Source organism: Perognathus longimembris, chromosome 28 (genome assembly GCF_023159225.1).
Source record: "Perognathus longimembris pacificus isolate PPM17 chromosome 28, ASM2315922v1, whole genome shotgun sequence".
Lineage (NCBI taxonomy): Eukaryota > Metazoa > Chordata > Mammalia > Rodentia > Heteromyidae > Perognathus > Perognathus longimembris.
Genome location: NC_063188.1, coordinates 35,455,740 through 35,474,698, shown reverse-complemented (window position 1 = coordinate 35,474,698; position 18,959 = coordinate 35,455,740). Strand labels below are relative to the sequence as shown.

Genomic DNA, 18,959 nt, shown 5'->3' with positions numbered 1-18,959 from the left:
CCTATTCCATGTTCAGTGTTTTATTAGGAGCTATAGAAACTGTGGAAGCATAAAACTCTTTAAGTGTCCTGTTATAAAAATAGTACTTTATACCTATATATTTTGCATCCTGTCAAGGTTTTTATCAAGGGATTGGTATCCCCATGTAACTAAAAGGAAGCTTAATCTCTGCCTATCATAAAATTGAAGCTAAGAGATTTATTTATAAACTGGGTTTCCAAAAATTAGAATTAATAGCTGTTCAGCCAATGTACTACTACCCCCTGTCCTCTTTCTACACCCTGAAAGACCAAGTGCAGTTAATAATGGTGAGAGTAATTTGCAAGATCTTCTTGATAATTCTAGCCTCAGTTTATGTTTTTGAGCAGCTGACGAAAAGTGTATGTGTGTGTGTGTGTATATATATAATACATAAATATATACTTACATATGTAACTATGTAACATATTAGAGTTTATCATGTAAAGAATTAAATATATTTTGTACATTTAATATGAGTATAGATGCATACATATGTATTATTACACACTGCACACTAGACCTATGAAATATATATTATAATTTTCATTTACAGAGAATGAAATGGAGGAACAGAGAGTAAAAGCATTTGCTTAGAATTACATGGCTTGTGAATCTATATATTAAGACTTCTTTATGATGAGTTCTTTTTGATATTTCAAGTTAGGCAACAATAACAATACATCCAATGTGAACTTTCCTTTCACAGAACCATAGCAACCTGTTGCATAAGAAGATATTGATCGGTCCTAAGCTCTTATAATAACAACCAATAATGAAACTTAGGATTCTTAACGCTACAAATGCACCACTTTAACTAATTTTTGTGATTTTTTTTTTGTTTTGTAGAGTGATGTTTGGTCTGTGGGAATCACTGCTATTGAAATGGCAGAAGGGGCTCCACGTAAGTAAAAATATTTCCTGTGATGCAAGGGGTTAGGAAATATACTCTATGTGAAAGATGGCAGGAGTTCTTCTTGCACCAATCAGCTTTACATGGCCGTAGAGGTGTCCCAATATCTGCCAAATGGTGGCCCTTTCAGTGATTTCAAAATGCTTTTGTCAGAGTCACAAGTTTTGGATATTTAAAAATAGCCTATCCTCTTATCTTTCTTTGATCCTTATTTTAGGCTGACTCAACATTATTTCGTCCTGACAGTCTTGAGCAGCTAGAATTTCAAGGCATTCTAGTTCATACTAACTGGTGAAATATTTGGTTTGGATCATTTCTACAGTCATAATTTTTCTGCGATAGAATAATTGAGAAGATCCTCCGGTGATTCACTGAAATTGAACCAATGCTTACCAACACATCCTTGCTTCCTTGTTGTTGCCCTTCAGCCACTCCAATGCACTTAACCACTTTTTATTGTATCCCCTACTCCCTCATCATTTAACCAACACAGTCACATCCTTTCCTCTCAAATTACTGCTTTCTACTAGGAAAACAAAAATGACAGAAACTTGGGTATAAATGGTTGATATTGACTTAATGTATGACTCCATAGCACATTTGCTCTTACATTTGCTTTCTTCAGTACTTAAAACAAAGTGTTTAAATGCCTCATGTTCCTGTATGTTCTGTCTTTATAACATTTACCCACTGAGGTTTATAAACTTGAATTATCTTTGCTTTGTGTTACAAGGAAGGGAGGAAATTTAAGGGAATTATGGCAATATAATTGTTGGGAATTTCTGGTGTCTCCTAGGATACTAAACAGGAGCTGAAATAAAGCTTTGACAGATGTGGGGATCAATTTACTACTGCCTCTAGTACCCCAAATTGCAAAGTCCCTAAGTAGGATGAATAAAAATTCATGTTGGGGCATGCACTGGTAACTCTCACATGTAATCCTAGCTACTCAGAAAGCTGAGATCTGAGGATCATGGTTCAAAGACAGCTTGGGCAGTAAAGCCTATGAGATTCATATCTTCAATGAACCACAAATAAAATCCAGAAATGGAATTGTGGCTCAAGTGGTAAAGTGCTAGCCTTGGGCAAAGAAGTCTAGGAACAGCACTCCAGCCCTAAGTTCAAGCTCCAAGACTTGCATAAAAATTCATATCGGAAAATATTAAAATGAAAAGACTATTTCATAAGCTTCATATATAAAATCAAACTCAGACTTGGAGATAGAAATTATTCCTGATATGATTATTTGTTTGGAAAAGATGCTACACAGAGGAATAGCAATAGCTCTTCTCCTCTTCCCCTTCTCTTCTGCCTTCTTCTTTTCTTCACATTTTATTTCTCCACTGCCCTCTCTTCTCTCTTTAAATGTGCAATATAGTATTTCATACTGCTATCAATACATGGGTTTGATTATAATGCATAACTGTATCAACTCGTCATACAAAACGCATGACCAAATCTTTTCCCATTGTTTTGGAGTACTCCACAAGTGTTTCCCAAAGAGAAGCATTTTTATGCCAAAATATCAAATTAAGTCATGGGAGGAAAAAAAGGGAATGAAGAACAAACTCACAGAAGGGAGTAGAGAAGGTGATGGGCACAATATGCAAACAGCAAGCCTCTTTGAAAAACTGAGTGAAACTCAGAACATTGTGAACTCTCAATATTAAGGCCAGCCAGCCTAGATAAGTCATTGCAGTAGTGAGGCTTTGATCATGGGCAACATTAGACAACCACCTCATTAAAAGCATTTCCTTCTTAAGTCTGTTTTATTTTCTGGACCCTTGACTTTGCATAAATGTGATTTTCATTAACATTAGCAATCCCTCAGGTTATGTCAATTATCTTCTCAGAGGGGATGGCTTTCCAAAGCCACAGTTATCTGATACTGCCCTTTGAGATCCAGACACAAAACTATCTCCCTCTGGTCTTTCTTCAGTGAATCTGTCATGGGGAAACAAAACAAGAATAGCTTCTCTTGGCCATTCTCACTTCCTCATCAGAGAAGTCTCTTTTTAAGTCTTTGGCCCACTTGTTGAGAGGGCTATTGGTTCTTTGCAGTTTTGTTTTGTAATTTTTTTAGTTCTGCATATGTTTTAGATATGAGGCCTTTGTTCGTTGTATGGCCGGTAAAGATATTTCCCAATGTGTGTGCTTTCTGTTTATCTTGTGAGCTATGTCCTTTGCCCTGCAGAAGCTCTACAGTTTGATGCAGTCCCATTTGTCCATCCTTTCTTTGATTTGTAGCATTTGTGTGTCTTTGTTAAGGAAGTTCAGTCCTGTGCCAAGGAGCCCAAGTGTTTCTCCTACTCCTTCCTTTAGTGTTTTTGATTTAGTGATTGATTTTGAGGTTTTTGGTCCATTTGGAATTAATTTTTGTGCAGGGTGATATATAAGGATCTAGTTTTAGTTTGTTGCATGTGTTGAACCAGTTTTTCCAACACCATTTGTGAAAAAGTGCTCTACATCACTGGCCATAAAAGAAATGCAGACCAAAACTAAATTGAGATTCCATCTCACCCCAGTAAGAAAGTCCTATATCAAGAAAACTAACAATAACAAATGTTGGAGGGGATGTGGCCAAAAGGGAACCCTACTTCATTGTTGGTGGGAATGTAAACTGGTTTAGCCACTCTGGAAAGCTCTGTGGAGATTCCTCAGAAGGCTGAACATAGAACTCCCCTATGACCCAGCAGCCCCACTTTTGGGCATCTACCCAAAAGACCACAAACAAGAACACACTAAAGCCACCAGCACAACAATGTTCATCACAGCACAATTTGCCATAGCTAGAATATGGAACCAACCCAGATGCCCGTCAGTAGGCGAATGGATCAGGAAAATGTGGTACATATACACAATGGAATTTTATGCCTCTATCAGAAAGAATGACATTGCCCCATTCATAAGGAAATGGAAGAACTTGGAAAAAAATATACTAAGTGAAGTGAGCCAGACCCAAAGAAGCATGGACTCTATGGTCTCCCTCATAGGGAATAATTAGCACAGGTTTACGCTAGTCACAGCAGAGGATCACAAGAGCCCAATAGCCATACCCTTATGAACACGTAAGATGATGCTAAGTGAAATGAACTCCATGTTATGGAAACGACTGTCATATCACTGTTGTAATTACTTTCAACATGTGATGTGAAACCGTAGCTTCTATTATTGATGACCCTCTTGTATCTCCTTCCTGTGGTTGTACCTGCACTATCTCTGTTTCTTATCTGAGTTCATTGGAAACCATGTATACTGGTATTAGAACTAGGAAACTGAAAGGGAATACCAAAATCGAGAGACACAGGGTAAAAAGACAAATGACTACAAAAGCAATACTTGCAAAACTGTTTGGTGTAAATCAACTGAACAACTCATGGCGTGAAAGGAAAAGGGGGAGGGGGGAGATGGAATGAGGGAAGAGGTAACAAACAGTACAAGAAATGTATCCAATGCCTCACGTATGAAACTATAACCTCTCTGTACATCAGTTTGACAATAAAAATTAAAAATAGCTTCTCAATGAAAGGAAAGGGGATAAGGCCTTTAAGAAGAGACGAGAGAGACCTTCTTGTATGCATGACCTTCAGTTCTTAGGTTCTGGGTAGGAATTCAAACAACATGGGAATCTTTATTATTTTTGAGGTCAGATATTGCTTGTAATTATTCAAATACCCAATAGTATACACATATCACATAACCTCTGTCATTTAAGTATATTTGAAGTTTCCTGATTGAGAAGCAGAATAGGGTCAACAGCCTATCCTTATTAAGTATATGTAGTAGTCTATTTACCTTCGTATTTCTCTACTTCATGATACTGTAGAAATTAGTTTGTTTTTTTTTGTTGTTGTTGTTGTTGTTTTTGCCAGTCCTGGGCCTTGGACTCAGGGCCTGAGCACTGTCCCTGGCTTCTTCTCGCTCAAGGCTAGCACTCTGCCGCTTGAGCCACAGCACCGCTTCTGGCGGTTTTCTGTATATGTGGTGCTGGGGAATCGAACCTAGGGCCTCGTGTATCCGAGGCAGGCACTCTTGCCACTACGCCATATCCCCAGCCCAGAAATTAGTTTTAATATTGTGGACTGTACAGAGCTCTGCTTTTATTCCTTGTAATGTTCGTCTTTCACACCTCATGTCTATATTAAGCAAAGTGCGTCATGACTCAAATATACCCTGTCCCATCATAAGATTCATTCCTTCAGTATTTAGATTTCTTCAGGTCTCAACATGTGTTAGGAATAAATCATATTGAACTACTTCACACTAAGGCCCAGTTTAACATGTGTCCAACCTCTGAAGAGTTTTGTTTTTAAAAGGAGATTTACTATTTCAAAAGAGTAGACCTCTTCTGTATATTTAGGCAATGTTATGAGATATAGTTTAGAAATAGCACTTATAGGAATTACTAAAATAAGACCATATAGGAAATCACCCAGAGCTTCCATTGAGCTTTTGCTCACCCTACCTTGTCCCTTCCAGTAATTAAAACTTGCCTCCTCTGTGACCCTGAAAGATGTTGTCAATTGATTGATGCTCAGATGTTAATAAATGACAACTGTTTAGTATGGTACAGACTCATTTTTAAAGAACAATATCTTGTGACTGATCAAACACAGTAAAGGAAATAAGAGTCAAACATGATCCTGATTTTGTGAAGTTGAAGTTAAGTCTGCCCTCAATTAGAAGCCTGCACCTTCTATGAGGGTATAACTATGTAATTAAGAACAAAGCATGACCTTTGAACAACAGTATTTGTTTCACCCTAATAAAAATTGTTCTGGTGCCAGAAGACAGTGGCTCACACCTGTAATCCTAGATACTGAGGAGGCTGAGGTCCAGAGAAGCATAGTTCAAAGCCAGTCCAGGAAGAAAAGTCCATGGAACTCCATTTCCAATTAATCCACAAAAAGCCATGGTCCTCAAATCTTAGCCTGCTGAGTAGGCAGGATTGCAGATGTGAGTGACTGATGCCCAGATTCAAATTTTTATCTAACTGAATTATTTGCCACACCTAGTAACATTGATGTTATAGAATACTATCTAGTGCAATTTTTGTGCTTTTTGCATTCTTATGTAGATCTTCATCCCTTAGTGTTTATTCAGCAGGATGCATAGAAGAATAGACAATACCTCTGGCGTGAGGAGTGTGCTTTAGTGATCCTTTGCATTGTTGGTAAACCTATCAATTTCCCTTTACAGCTCTATGTAATCTTCAGCCCTTGGAAGCCCTGTTCGTTATTTTGCGTGAATCTGCCCCCACAGTCAAATCCAGTGGATGGTAAAGATTAATGTCTTAATCTCATTGTCTTAAACACATTTGATTTTGTATTTTTGTATATCAGTTCTCATTCATTTGGTCAGTTCTTCGCCATCTTTGTTGGAAAATAGTTATGATAATCCAGGAGTCATACCTGGAAAATCTAAATAATCAATTTTCTTCAAGAGCTAAGTATCCAGCTAGAAAGAAGTAATATTCTCAAAGGAAGATATTACTGCCCTGTCTTTATTGGGCATTTTTTCAGATGTTTCCCAGATGAGAGGAACCAATAGTAATTTGGGGGGGGGGGCATTTTTCTCACTGAGCATTGATAGGCAGTGATTGTGATGACCAGCCCATCAGTCCATGAAATTAAATATCCACACACCTAAAACAGAGTGCTAATTCTTCCAGAGGGAACAAGTCAGGCAAACTTGAAAATTCTTGTTGATTTCATTACACTCTGGCTTATTCTTAGTATTTACTTCTTTCACTCTATGTGATGACTATGATTTGATTGCTGGCATTTGTCCTTGTAATTCAGCTGAACCCTTTTCACAGATGAAAGAGATCTAGCCACATCTTCTTCCATGAGCTATTTTTATGGTGGTTTAGTTAAGCACCTTCCTTTTGCATCTTTGTATCTATGCCCCTTTGTATCTGTGCACAACATAAATGAAGCATTTAGGCTTCAGAGGATAACTGTTCTGGGGAAGAGCAATCTAGTATCACAGACTACATATATCATATTAACTGTTTAATTGTAATATCACTGCATGAACTTTTACCATGTTCATACTGCTGTATTCTTTGAAATTATTATCTGGATAGAAAGTATTGTTTATCTGGCCTCTTTTTCTGAAGCTTAAATAACCTCATTGTATAATGTATACTGTCACATTCCATGATATCTGCTAATAGAAAAGACAATTATAACTAGAGGCAACTCTTTCAAAAATATTATCATTAAAGTGGCCTGTAGGTGGGATAAAAAGACATGTGGCAGGACTGAAGATTCTCTTCTATTCCTCTGAATCTTTTTTAGGTCCCGCAAGTTCCACAATTTCATGGAAAAGTGCATGATAAAAAACTTTCTGTTTCGTCCTACTTCTACGAACATGCTTCAGCACCCATTTGTTCACAATATAAAACATGAGCGGCATATTGTGGAGTCATTAACAAAGCATCTTATTGGAATCATTAAGAAAAGAGAGAAAAAAGGTAGAACATGTGGAATTTTTAATCACAGGAATGAGCATTCAGATGAAAACAAAATTCACTCCTTTATTTTCTTGTGTGTGGGTGCGATCAAGTGAGAGAGCAAGCGAGTGAAAGAGAGCGAGAGTGAGAGAGAGCAAGAACTTGAAATCAGGGTGTAGGAGCTGTCTATTTGCTTTTTTGCTCAAGGCTGGTGCTCTTTCAGTTCAGCCACAGCTCCATTTCTTTCTTTTTTGCTGGCTTTGAGTTGTGATCCCCAGATCTTAGCTCCTGAGTAGCTAGATTTATAGGCATGAGCTACCAGTACCCAGCTTTCCTTTATTATCTCTAAGAAAAAAAATGTTATTACATAATTAGGTTGAAAATGAAACTTTCAGGGCTTCAATATTTAGTTTTTTCTAATAATATGTGCTTTCATTTAATTGATTGCTTCTTGCCAGAGCACTTACCTGTGAGATTACGCATTGTTGTCCATTAGACCTGTCAAGTAGTTACATATTTAAAGATCTTGAATGCCTTGAATAGAATTTGGTGACAAGACAATGTTAAGCAAATATTTTAATTCATAAATGAGTCTGTAAGCATTTGTTAAATGCTAATTTTGTATACTACATGAAGTTCATCTCTCTCTTTTTTTGCCAGTCCTGGGGCTCGAACTCAGGGTCTGAGCACTGTTCCTGGTTTCTTTTTGTTCAAGGCTAGCACTCTACCACTTGAGCCACAGTGCCACTTCTGGCCTTTTCTGTTTATGTGGTGCTGAGGAATCGAATCCAGGGCTTCGTGCATGCTACCCAAGCACTCTACCACTAGGCCACATTCCCAGCCCTGAAGTTCATCTTATGTACTAATATCCAATTATAAGACATAACTATTGGAACTAATTCATACAGTAGAAGTAATAATCAACGGTCAAAATACAGGATGATTTTCTAGAAATCTTGTGTTTAGAAAGAGGAAACTGTAATTTATATTTATCATTTTCCCTACATTTCATTTTAGAGACTGTATTCAGGGTAAAGAGTAATAATGGGAACAGGGAACCAGAAGAAGATAACAAACAAGCATCAGTTCAGCTATAGGATTTACTGCAGTGATTGATGCTTTTTCCTTGTGTAAAACTATACACATCCTGTTTTCAAATGAAAACATTAACATTTTACACCTCGTGATGAAAGTATTAGAGGTACAGCGCAGAGACCAGCTAGTCCCTAATGAATGCATAAAAACAACACATGGGCCTAATATCCAGAGTTATATGATTTCCACAATGGTACTTGCAGGAAAAGTTCCAATTTATATGACCTTTATGCTGAAGATATAAATGTATTTGTCATGTTCATTTTCATATAGAAAATTCAAAAGAATAAGAATATCTTCAATTTGCAATCCTCTGTCAATAGTAGCAGCATAACTGACAGAAAAGCGGTGGAATGTTTCAGATGTATTAAAACAAACAAAACAAAGAATTAAATTTTTAATCCCAAGCCATACAGTCTGTGTTTTTGTCCCATTCTCCATTTTCCCCATTCCGTTTTCTTTCTCTTTATAACTGGAGCTAGTATATTGCTACATTGCCTTTCCTATAACCACAGAAATGAATCTTCTTGAAATAGTTACATGCTATTGTAGGCATAGAATATAGTTTACATCACCATTCAGGGCACTTGAAAGGCTGTTTGTCCTTATGAATTCAGTCTACATATTGAGCATTGCAGGATGAAGTGACTAAGGTGAATTAAATCCATCTTTGCTTTTTCTCTTTTATAAAAAGGGATCCCTCTGGTTTTTGAAAGAGAAGCTATTAAGGAACAGTACACCATGAGAAGATTCAGGTAAGTCAAATAATTTGCATATATACTTTGATGATAGCAATTTACATAAAGCACTTGACTCCATACTGTTGTTTTTATATCAGAACAACTTAATCCTTACCAATATGTAAAATAACATATCTAGTTCCATGTGATAATGATGGGAAATACTGAGAAAATAGTTTTTACTACCCAAAGTATGCTTCATATGTAGCAACAGTATGGTCAATAGATTATCAGACTCCATTAACAGTTTAATATATTACCATTATAAATATTATCAGCACAATATTTCAGATATTATAGGAAAATCCAGAAAAAATACTTAAATATCCTTTCTGCAAAAAAAAAAAATCCATCTTTTAAAGTGATAGCAATTCTCCTGGATGGCTCTATTCCACTGAAAGCTAATTGCATGGCAATCATTTGTACGTTTATTTCAGAGGATCCTCTTGTACTCATGAACTTTTAAGAATACCAACCAGCAGCAGATGCAGACCACTTAGAGTCCTTCATGGAGAACCCGCTCAGCCGAGGTGGTTACCTGATGAAGAAGAGCCACAGGTTCAGGCACTTGAGCAACTTCAAGGGGCATATAGGATGTTCATGCCCATACAGCCACCGGACAGTACACAAAGGCCTCTACAGGGTCAGGTGCAGGAACCTCAACAATTACACAATGCAGCTAGGGTTTTCATGCCACTACAAGGTCAGGTGAAGGGTACTGCATTTAGGCCTCTACACATGGAGATTAAGGCACCCCCACGACTACGGAGAATATCTGGGATGTTCATGCCACTACAGGCTCAGGGCAAGATGCCTAGGCTTTCACAGATACAGAGCTCCATCCCCAAAAAACAACAGGCTCAGGCCCAGAAAAAGAAAGAGGCTCAGGCTCAGGCACAGAAACAGGCCTTGGCAAAGGACCACAAACAGGCACCAGAACAGGCCCAGAAACAGTCTCAGGTGCAGGCCCAGGCACAGGTTCAAGCCCTAGCATCAGAACAGCCTCAAGATCTGGACCAGGTGCCAGAGGAATTTCAGGGGCAAGATCGGGTACCTGAACAACCACAAAGACAAGGCCGGGCTGCTGAACAAAGGCAGGGGCAGAACCAGCTTCCTGAACAGCATCTGGACGAGAACCAAGCACCTGAACAGCCAGAGGTACAGGAACAGGCTGCTGAGCCTGCAGAGGCTGAGATAGAGGCTCAGGCACCTGAGACATTGCTAGTACATGCCCAAGTGTTCCTGCCCCTGCTCTCACAGAACCACCATGTTCTCTTGCCACTACATTTGGATACTCAGGTGCTCATTCCAGTAAGGGAGGGAAATGAAGAGTCACCTCAGCCACAGGCCTGGACACTAGAGACCTCACAGGCAGTTGAGTCAGTTCAAGCTCTGATAGAGGGACTCTCAAGAGACTTGCTTCACGCACCAAATGCATGTAGCTCAAAGCCACTTGGTCCACTGCAAAGCCTGATAGAAAACCTCTCACTGAACATGTTTTACACTCAACCAGAACAGACTAGGAAGAAAAAATCAAAAGTTTCTAGTTTAAGGCAAGCATTAGCAAAAAGACTTTCACCAAAAAGGTTTAGGGCAAAGTCCTTACGGAGAACTGAACAGCTTGAACTTGAAGATGTAGAAGCCCGCAGACAAAGGCGCCAACGCAGATGGGAGGACATCTTTAATCAGCATGAGGAGGAACTGAGACAAGTTGAAAATGTAAGGGTGCTATTTTTTCATGTTTTCCCACGTGCTAGTTAATGCTTATGTTTGTTTTTCTTTCAAAAGAATTTTCATGTTTCTAGCTAGTCTGATCAAATATGGAAAAAAGCTGTTCAAATAATGTGTCTTTAGATATACAGCTTTATTAGTTTTCTACCTATTATTCCCTTAACAAGAAATTACTATTTTCAGTCTGCAACCTTTATCTTTATAAATTTCAATAATATTTATAACTTCTCTCTCTAATTCATCACCACCTTTGTGTAATGAATCAATGACATGGCTGCATAGACAATATACTATAAAAACAGTTATAACTTAATATCTGCCCATATTAAATTGTAGAGTATAATTTGTTAACTTCTGTTGGGAATATGGCCTAGTGGTAGAGTGCCTGCTTCATAGGATATAATGTGTTAACTTCTATCTTATTTAGGAACCATCAATAAAATATTATTTCAAAATTCTCTAATATAGATGGATAATATTTATCTGCAGTTGTTAGATACAAGCTGGCAACACTGATCAGATAATGAAGAGTTTTTGAGATTCAAAAGCAAATTAATGTGGTCAGAAAAGAAGACTAGGAAAAACATTTGTTTTCTAGTACTTTCAGCACCCATTTACAAAAAAAGGTATTATGGTGATACTAAATTAAACCTTATTATCTACATCCACTAACTTAATAATAATTGATGGAGTAATTACAGATAACCTTATCTGAATTCTAGATAAAGGTTTGTGCACATTGAATCAATTGAACAAATGGCAATTTCTTGGCATGCTCGACATAAGAAAAAGGAAAAGCATCAAGAAGGAAGACTAAAAAGAGGAAATGGATATATAGCTCCTAGAATATAAAGAGAAAAGAAACCAAATGGAAGAGGGAAGATTTGAGTCTGAACTGGTGATATTTGGGAGAAATTAGGTCAACTAGCATGTTAATGACTACTGTCAATGAGCCCTATTGACCAGCCAGACCTAATAGGTTTTACATTAGGAAAAATACTTTCATTTATCTCTGAAAGGCTTGTAGTGCTATCAGCATAGTATATACTTATTGTAATTCATTATTTTAATATATATGCAGGAAGCCATTTTAAAATAGCCGAGGGCTGGGAATATGGCCTATTGGCAAGAGTGCTTGCCTCCTATACATGAAGCCCTGGGGTCAATTCCCCAGCACCACATATATAGAAAACAGCCAGGAGTGGCGCTGTGGCTCAAGTGGCAGAGTGCTAGCCTTGAGCAAAGAGAAGCCAGGGACAGTGCTCAAGCCCTGAGTCCAAGGCCCAGGACTGGCAAAAAAAAAAAAAAAAAAGCTGAAAGTGGTCAAACTTCCTAGTTCCATTATCCTAAGTTCTTGTAAAGACATTCCTATCTTTATCTGTAGTCCTTAAAGAAAACCTAAAGGAAATAACAGTCATATTTGAATATCTGAATTTAGAGACCTGAATTTAGAATACCTGAGTTTAGAGACTTACTTTGATGGGCCAACTCATTCCACATTCATTACAAATGACTATTACATTCCTTAAGTAGAAGAGATGGTATTGCTTGACTTAAAGAGAAACACAAAGTTTCTGAAGTCCTTCAGGATATTTAGGGAGGAATATTTACATCTCTATATTACAGATCTTCTATTCCTCAGAAAGATAAAACTTATCTACTATAACAGTTTACTAAATGTGAAAAGTTGGTGAGTTTATGAGTTATAGAGCTTTAGACCAGATGTTTTAATCCACTTCCCATAGATGAGCTTTAAGATGTAGCAATTCCTCTCGAAATATATGCAAATCCATACATCTATATGCAGTTTTCTGTAGAGAATCTGTAGCATTCTTCAAACTCTAAAAGGGACTAAGAATAAAAAACTACCTAAAACTACTGGTATAAATCATGTTTTATATGTGGAAGTTATTCTTTTCAGTTATGTACTAGAATGGTGGAGTTGTTCCTATCATTTACATTTGAACTAAAATTAAAATACAATCTTTTTTGTGTCAAAGGACAAACAAGATGAATAATCATACAATGATGAAATAGTTCATTCAGTCCAAAGTCCAAATAGAACCCATGCAGCCATTTGTTCCAAATCTTATTGAAGATGAGGTAAAACTCCCAGTATGAGTTACTACGACATTAATAAAGGCCTTAAGTAGTGGTTCCTGAAATTTTCTTTATAATCTTAAATATTGAGGACACCACAAAGCTTTAGTTGATTATATGCACTGTCATTCAATATTTAACTCATTAAAACTCCCTAGATGATAAACATTTTAATTCTTTAAAAAGAATCAATTATTCAACAACATATAAATTTTAATGAAAAATATCTATTTTCCAAAATAAAAGTTTAGAAATACTAGCATTGTTTTACTGTTTTTTCAGATCACTTTACTATAATATGTCTTAATAGAAAAAAAGTTGGACTTTCATATTTTCTTCAGTATTCACTCTGTGACCATATGTTGTTTTGGTTGAAGTCTATGAGTAAAAGCTGGCATCTCATATATAGGTAGTTGGAAAGGGAGAATTTGTATGTTTTCCAGAAAATTGTACATATTCTGATAATATACCACAAACTAGACAAGTGGAATCTAAAATTACACTGATGAAATTTTGTATAATTATCAATTATAAAATCTATGAGGCAGCTTGTGTTGAGAATAGATATTTTGGTGATGCATGATTTTTAACATCATGCTTTCATTCATTAGAAAAGACTCGTTTATGGTGCATATAGTTGTTTGCGTACTTCATTATATGGTATCAAAAAGCCACATTTGCCAATATCACCTTAAACTGTCAAGTGCTCTGTGGCATATAGTTTATGTATTTTTAATTTTTCCTTTGAAAGCTTGAATTTTTATCATTGAGAACGAAGATTAACAGATTTAACAGATTTACTTCATTCATTTAAAATAAAATATCTACCAGGAAACCATAGTTTGAACAAAGTTTGTTGATCATTCTTTAAGTAAAAATATTATTCATGAAAAATGTGGTAGCTCAGTTTGTATCATTATCAGACACATGTTTTTCCTTGTCTCTGATCTAGGATGCTATTTGTGATATAAACTAATCTGTGGCTTATTATTTTTATACTTATGGGAACAATTAAGTCATACTCACTATCAGGGTATGTCTCTTTTCATGACTACATTAGTGTTATCCCATTTAATACATGCTTTAATGAGACTACAGTTGTGGGCTTGGTTGTTATGTTAACATTACCATAGCCAGGATTTCACACAGCCAATCATTTAAAAATTTTAGTTACTAAGATAGATATATTAGTGAGTACATGAATGAAGAACACTAGCTCTTGCCTTATTGATGGTCAGTCATGAGTCCCAATGTTGTGCCTAGTCAGTACAAGATATTAAGCAACCTAAAATGCTCCAGAGGAGATTACTATAAATTCTTTCAGAGATAATTCTTTTACAATACATTTTTCCTGTTCCCTCAATACTAACAGTCATGTGTAGCAAGTAACTGAGGCTATTGCTTTATAAATACTAGCCATTTTCAGGACCATGAACTGTATTGCATTATTTAATAAGAGGAAGCAGTATCTTCCTCTCCACCTTAGTATATAACTTGTAACCCCAGGCAATAATTTCTTACCTTAAGCATTACACTGTAATCAGGAAATGTATGTGCTGAATTTGTCTTGGAATTCATTGTATCTCTTAGCCTATGCTACTTTTACTAATTATTTCACTTTTCCCTTTCTGAACTTTATCTTTAGTATTTTTCCTCAGTATCAATTTTGCTTATTTTGGACTATATTATTATTGTTGATAAGCTCTTCAGCAGAAGATTTTAATGGTACATACCTTTAATAATATAATACCTAGCTATTTTGGGTCAAAGGCAAGGAGATTACTTGAGCCCAGGAGTTCAAGGCCAATCTGGGCAAAATAGTAAGACCAAATCTCTGAATAAAATAAAGTAAATCTTCCTGAAAGCTAGTCCATAAATTAAGCAGTTTTCACTGGATTGATGTAATGCCAGTTATCTGAATTAAAAGCAGAAAAAAATAGTTAGGTGCATTCTACCAAGCAGCTGGTTATATTTGGAAACCCTTGTTAATAAAACATGTGAACATTGACAGTGTTTTTCACTTTTCTACAGTCTATCAAGAATGTAAAACAGCCCAGATAAGTCATCAGAAAAATGTTTTTTTAGGACTAGTACAGTTTGTAGAAACTATAATTTTATCAGTATGAGAATTCTAAAACTATAACATTATACTTCCTAAAGTATCTTGTTCTCATTTCATATCATAATGACCTTTTTTTCAGTAGTTAAAGACTATTGTGAGTAGAAACCTAGGAATACAAAACTAAACGAACAAGGCAAAAATACAAAGGTGAACAGAAACTCAATTTTCCCCATTGATGAAGCTGACTCATTTAAATGATATTTCTTGAGTGCTCTATTCTAGTTGATACATATATAATTAGTAAAATTCAAATTCTCTTATGGAATTGAAACCCCTTTGTACAACTACATAATCATAAAATAATAATAATAATTGTAAAAATCCTTTGAGGCAGAAAGTCTTTGGAACACTGATTATAAAAGCACAAATTGCAAACAAAAACACTCATACCTTTCTTTGACATGGGACATTAAGATTCTTGACATTTTAATGATGTGTATGTGTTTATGACCACCTTTCAAAACCTCAAGTTAGCTTAAATGTGTGATTAAGACACTTACCTTAAATTCTTAAATTTTGAGAAGTTCATTCTATTTTAGATCTTCCTTTGACTTTAGGTTGGAGACATGGCTTGAGTGATAGAGCACTTTCCTAGCTGTTCCTTTACCTTGGTACAAAATTACTAGAAAAGCCAGGTTTATTATTAGACCTCCTATTTCACAACAGTACTATGAAGGGCTTTGATTATATGTTCTAAAGTATTTCTTCCTATGCTAAAATTCAAGTAAGTCATCAGAGTTTAGGTTACGCAGTTCTAATATATTGCTAGAATTAACTACAAAAATAGGACATACAAATTCTAAGTTGCATGTTTAGGAAAATATAGATGAACGAATTTCTAATCAATTAACAACTCAGAAGAATTTATGAATGAGACCAATTCCACCAAATTATTAAATTGTGTCTTTAAGGTCCAAGAGAGATCTAGTTCTACACGTAACAACCACAATCAGCGTGTGACGTTCTCTCCAAGGTATGTATCTCTTATTTCTGTTTACAAATTACTGGAGCTTATCACATGGGAAATGAAACTTTGTCCCTTTAACACTAAGTTCTCTGTGAAGTTTGAGCTAAAGTTTTAATGACAGAATAACCATTGGCATGAATGTTCCACATTTAAAACCTTAAGTGCAATCATTCAGTAGCAAGGACTTTACTTCTGCAACCCCCATGTCATTCATTTTGATCATTAGCAGCAAAACTCATATGTAAAAGAATGAATTAATAACAATGAATTATTTTAAGATATCCAATAATTAATTCGTGATAAAGATTGAGAGTTTTCTAGTCACTATTTTTACATGTACTAGATAATAATAATAAACACTATGCTAAAATGTGGAAGCAAATCATACAGAACGGACAAGCCTTAAAAGTGTTCTATAGTTAAAATGAGATCTATGACTCCATATTTCATCTTTACAAAATTATATGCAATATTGACCTCAAACAATTTATTTTTTATCTTTGTATTTTCTGTAATCTTCAATGGCTTTTAAAAGGCATGTTCTATATTTTATATGTCATCTGTCATGTGTTCTATTTGAGAGCCTAATTTTTGAGTAGGTTCTCTAAAATGTGTGCCCCTAATAACTATAACCCACAATGGAGAGAAGTTAAGTTATATTCATTCAGTCAGTCAGTCACTTCATAAGTATTTCTTTGCACTCCCTAGATTCAAGATACTGGACAATATAGTCATAGTACAGAGAGTCGATGTTTATGTAGTAATGTCAGTTTCTACTTTGTTATTTTTAATGCCATGTGTTCATATATTTAAACTAAATAAATACAGAGAAATCTTGAAAAATTAGAAAGCAAGACTGAGGACTGTTCTTTCTCTCTGCATTATCAGTGAATGGGTTCACAATAAACTTCTAACCTCAAACACAGGTTTTGAATAATTGTTTTTAGTACTATGAAATATAAATTTTAGTAGAATTCAATATATAAAATTGAATTTAGTGTTAAACTTGCAATGATTATTCACTTTACAAAAGGATTGTTTTTGTTAAATTTTTATTGTCAAACTGAGGTACAGAGAGGTTACACTTTCATACATTAGGCATTGGATACATTTCTTGTACTGTTTGTTACTGCCTCCCTCATTCCCCCCTCCCCCCTCTCCATTTACCTTTCCTCCCATGAGTTGTTCAGTTGATTTATATCAAACAGTTTTGCAAGTATTGCTTTTGTAGTCGTTTGTCTTTTTTTACCCTGTGTCTCTCGATTTTGGTATTCCCTTTCTATTTCCTAGTTCTAATACCAGTATACACAGTTTCCAATATACTCAGATAATGGTCTCCCTCATAGGGAATAATTAGCACAGGTTTACGCTAGTCACAGCAGAGGATCACAAGAGCCCAATAGCCCTTATGAACACATAAGATGATGCTAAGTGAAATTAACTCCATGTTATGGAAATGACTGTTATATCACTGTTGTAATTACTTTCAACATGTGATGTGAAACCGTAGCTTCTATTATTGATGATCCTCTTGTATCCCCTTCCTATGGTTGTACAAAAGGATTTTTAACTTATAAATAATGCATTGCCTTTAAATACGTTAAAGTAGGATCAAATTTATAAAATTTATGTAATAATTTGTCTGAAAGTTTAGGCCACAAAAGTCTTCTGTCTATTCCAAGCTTAAATTAATGCCTAAATCCTATCATGTAGAAAACCCAAAGGGAGTATAGAAATTTTCAATATTGTTTTTTATTGGAACTTAAAGCACCCCTTCTATCCATGTATATATTTAAATCAGTAATGATATATAATAAAATATGAACTTCATGCAATTATTATCAGCATAATGGAATTTTGATATGATATCTATCTTTTAACCATTAAGCTAATATTTAGGTTATAAATTTGTAACCCAAATTTATATTGGACCTGTTAAATATATGTTAAATATTTGTTTCTGTGTTAGAGGGTTTTTCTCTGTGATCTGGATACAATGGGAGGTTTGAACAAAAATGGAAATTGCAAAGTGGTCCTTAAGCTCTACTTCTTTTTGAGGTGCTAGGAATTCATATATTTAAGAAAAGCCTCTTGTTATCCATTGTGTTGTACATGCTTCTTATGAATGTGAGAAGACTACACATGCTTTTTCTGTCTTTTTGTTAGTGTTCCTCAGCAGTCTCTTTTGGAACAAGCTCAGAAGCCCATTGACATCAGACAAAGGAGTTATCAAAATCCTGGGAATTGTCCAGAAGCATCAGGTGATTCAAAGAATAGACAGTCTACACATAGCCAGTGTTTAATGGTTTCTGTTTAAAAAGTCAAGAAAAAATAATTTCAAATAGGAATGAAGAAGAATATGTCAGAGAGATCAAGTAATATTTAGGACCCAAAAGCCATTACATTTGGCGATTGGGTAATCAGACCTAGCATTTAAAAAACAGAAAATGATTTTACTGAAATTTTTTCTCCCAGAGGTTGGAGACATGGCTCTGTTGGTAGAGTGCTAACCATGAACAAAAGTGTCAGTTACTGAGTTCCAGTTACAAAAAAAAAGTTTCTAGTTCCAGTTGAGTCAATTGAGTAGTAATTAAAAATACGTCTAAGGAGCTAGAAGAGCCAGCTCTATTTTCGTTTCTATGCCAGATAAGAAAAATATGTGAAAGGAGTTTGAGAGTGTCTTCTCTAAAAGATTAAAATTTATAGGCAAATGAGAATATTGGACAGAGTAGTTTTGAGACTGTCTCATTTGTCAGTTTAGTATTTCTCCTCAAAATATGATGTACACATATCTCAGAAATATGTCTGAAACTTTA

General features: G+C 35.6%; 1 protein-coding gene across 3 annotated transcripts in view; it reads left to right on the top strand.

Annotated features, from left to right (window-relative positions):
- The window catches only part of Nrk (Nik related kinase), a 93,661-nt gene that overhangs the window by 16,378 nt on the left and 58,324 nt on the right, over nt 1–18,959 (top strand). For all 3 annotated transcript variants that reach the window (XR_007209340.1, XM_048335923.1, XM_048335922.1), the window contains exons 7-13: nt 868–922; nt 6,131–6,209; nt 7,234–7,409; nt 9,178–9,238; nt 9,661–10,948; nt 16,088–16,149; nt 18,310–18,404. Coding sequence is in view for 2 of the 3 variants with exons in the window: in XM_048335923.1 (XP_048191880.1) it covers nt 868–922; nt 6,131–6,209; nt 7,234–7,409; nt 9,178–9,238; nt 9,661–10,948; nt 16,088–16,149; nt 18,310–18,404 (1,816 nt within the window). In the remaining variant the exon portion in view is untranslated. The remainder of the gene's footprint in view (nt 1–867; nt 923–6,130; nt 6,210–7,233; nt 7,410–9,177; nt 9,239–9,660; nt 10,949–16,087; nt 16,150–18,309; nt 18,405–18,959) is intronic.